The sequence below is a fragment of the Anneissia japonica genome, unplaced genomic scaffold, assembly GCF_011630105.1.
Source record: "Anneissia japonica isolate Jap-2015-1 unplaced genomic scaffold, ASM1163010v1 scaffold1374_len1023071_cov147, whole genome shotgun sequence".
Taxonomy (NCBI): domain Eukaryota; kingdom Metazoa; phylum Echinodermata; class Crinoidea; order Comatulida; family Comatulidae; genus Anneissia; species Anneissia japonica.
Genome location: NW_022728671.1, coordinates 710,080 through 712,897, shown reverse-complemented (window position 1 = coordinate 712,897; position 2,818 = coordinate 710,080). Strand labels below are relative to the sequence as shown.

Here is a 2,818-nt window from a genome sequence, read left to right as displayed (position 1 = left end):
TGGGGGCGTGTACCCACACAAACAGGGAAAGCCGTGTCCTGCAGCAGGTCAGACATGCCATTCGTGCGGTAAAAGAAATCATTTCGCAAAATATTGTCGTAGTAGAGGAAGGGCTAGAGCAGTTAGCGCAAAACCTGTCAATCGCGAGGGTTCAGACGAGGAATATGTATTCGCAAACAAGTGTTTAACAAAAAAAGGGCCTCCCAAGTTGCAAAGTAGAAATTGCTGGGATGAAAATTAAAGCCGGAATTGACTCACAAGCAAGCGTTAATATTATGGACAGCGATACATTCAATAAACTGAAGAAGACAGCAGCAGCTCCAAATACATGTTTGCGAAAATCAAAAGCACAAGTATTTGCATATAATGCATCGCACCCCCTTCCAGTCATGGGTGAAATAAAAGCTAAAATAACTGTTAACAAACGTCAAGTCACCGCCTCCTTCAGCATTGTAAACGGTAATGCGGGTAATCTTCTGTCATACCAAACTTCAGTTGATTTAGGTCTGTTACAAATAACCAACAGCGTTACACCACCGAACACCGACAAAGTATTAAACGAGTTTAGTGAACTATTTAACGGTATGGGAAAGATAAAAGGTGAGCAAATTAAATTACACATAGATGAGACCGTCCAGCCGAAAATTCCGAATCATCGTCGAATACCATTTCACGTACGAAAGGATGTGGACAAAGAAATCAATCGTTTAATAGCGGACGACATAATTGAACGCGCAGAAGGGCCCACTCCATGGATAAGCCCAGTAGTTGTCGTGCCCAAAAAGTCAAACGAAGTCAGAATCTGCGTTGATATGAGGAACCTTGCTATAAAACGTGAAAAGCACCCTATACCTACAATTGAAGAAATAATAACAGACCTTAACAAAGCGCAATTCTTCAGCACACTAGACCTCAAAGCAGGATACCATCAATTTGAACTTCATCCGGACAGTCGCTATGTTACTACATTCACTACACACTCTGGTCTTTTCCGCTATAAACGTTTCATGTTTGGCGTCAACGCAGCGTCGGAGATATTTCAAAACGCGTTTGCACGAATGCTTGCAGGTCTCCAAGGTTGTCGCAATATGTCGGATGACATAATAGTTTATGGAACAACTAAACAGGAACACGATGATAACCTCAAAGCGGTGCTACAACGCTTGAAAGATTGTAACGCTCGTCTAAATAAAGACAAATGTACTTTCTCAAAGACAAAAGTCAGCTTCTTTGGCCATATATTTTCTGGAGACGGGGTTAGTCCTGACCCCCAGAAAATTGCAGCGATTGTCAACATGGAACCACCAAAGAACGCAAAAGAAATACGATCTTTTCTAGGAATGGCGCAATACGTATCACGTTTCATTCCGGGTTATGCATCACTTTCAACACCTTTGCGACTGCTCAACCACAACAACGTCGAATGGACATGGGGTGAAACTGAGCAACAAGCGTTTATCCAGTTGAAGTATAAGTTAGCAAAAGCAGATGTTACAGCTTACTTTAATCCTAACCTAGCAACAGTTGTGGTCGCAGACGCGAGCCCAACTGGCCTCGGAGCAGTGTTATGTCAAGAAGGCCGAGTGGTAGCTTATGCCAGCCGTACACTAACAAACACAGAATCGAGATACTCGCAAATTGAACGCGAAGCCCTTGGAGTAACCTGGGCAATTACGCATTTTCATATGTATCTCTTTGGCAGCAACTTCACAGTATATACGGACCATAAGCCAATGTTACCACTCTTTAATAACAAAAACTCAAAACCTACAGCGAGAATCCAACTATGGCTCCTAAGATTGCAACAATACAGCTTAACACTTAACTTCAAAGCTGGAACAGATAACCCAAGCGATTACCTGTCAAGACACCCTGTAACAGTCAACACAGTAGACCGAACATCACAAACAGCTGATGATTATGTAAACTACGGTATGTTTGCAGAAACGCAGTTCCAAAAGCAATGACACACTCCGAAGTGAGTAAAGAAACACAAAGCGACCCTGCAATGCAGAAGCTGAAACTAGCTATTATGGAAGGAAACGCAAACTGTTGGAAAGATTCTGACATCGCGGACTTCAAAGCAATTAAACATGAATTGTCAGTTGAAGACAATGTGATACTCCGTGACACAAGAATAGTCCTTCCGACAAGCCTAAGATCCCGAGCAGTAGATCTAGCACACAAATCCCATCAGGGCATAGTGAAAACTAAGCAGTTAATACGCGAAAAAGTCTGGTTCCCAGGAATAGACAGTATGGTAGAACGCAAAGTCAAGAATTGCCTTGCCTGTCAATCGTCATCATCGATCGGTTCACCACCAGAGCCACTGAGAATGTCAAAGCTTCTAGAAAGTCCGTGGAAAGAAGTATCCATAGATTTTAAAGGACCTTTTCCTGCAGGAGAATACCTACTTGTAATCATTGACGATTTTAGCCGGTTTCCAGAAGTCGAAATCGTATCGTCTACCTCTGCAAAAGCTACAATTCCGAAACTGGATGCTGTCAGCTAAAGATAAATCGATAGGCATACATCAAAGCATCCGCGAAAAGGACAGAAAGAAGAAAGCCGCAATGAAAGCCAATGCTGATAAACACTTACACGCTAAACCAACAACCATAAACATCGGTGACAAAGTACTCATTAAGCAGAAACGTAGAAATATGCTCGACCCTCCATTTATTCCGGAACCTTTTGTTGTCGTCGAAAGGAAGGGAAATTGTATAACAGCACAACAAGGCGAAATTTCTGTCACCAGAAACTGTACCTTTTTCAAGAAGCTAGCGAACATGCAAAATAAAGAATGCATAACGGAAAA

At 42.3% G+C, this 2,818-nt stretch overlaps 1 protein-coding gene across 1 annotated transcript; it reads left to right on the top strand.

The window, feature by feature from the left end:
• Positions 1–1,963: 1,963 nt before the first annotated feature.
• LOC117114487 (uncharacterized protein K02A2.6-like) lies at positions 1,964–2,512 on the top strand. The gene has a single exon (XM_033258155.1). The coding sequence runs from the start codon at positions 1,964–1,966 to the stop codon at positions 2,510–2,512; it is 549 nt and encodes a 182-aa protein (XP_033114046.1).
• The last annotated feature ends 306 nt before the right edge of the window (positions 2,513–2,818 follow it).

What these genes read in the sequence shown, in the direction of transcription:
- LOC117114487 (XM_033258155.1), top strand. Translation starts at nt 1,964, where the DNA reads ATGACACACTCCGAAGTGAGTAAAGAAACACAAAGCGACCCTGCAATG.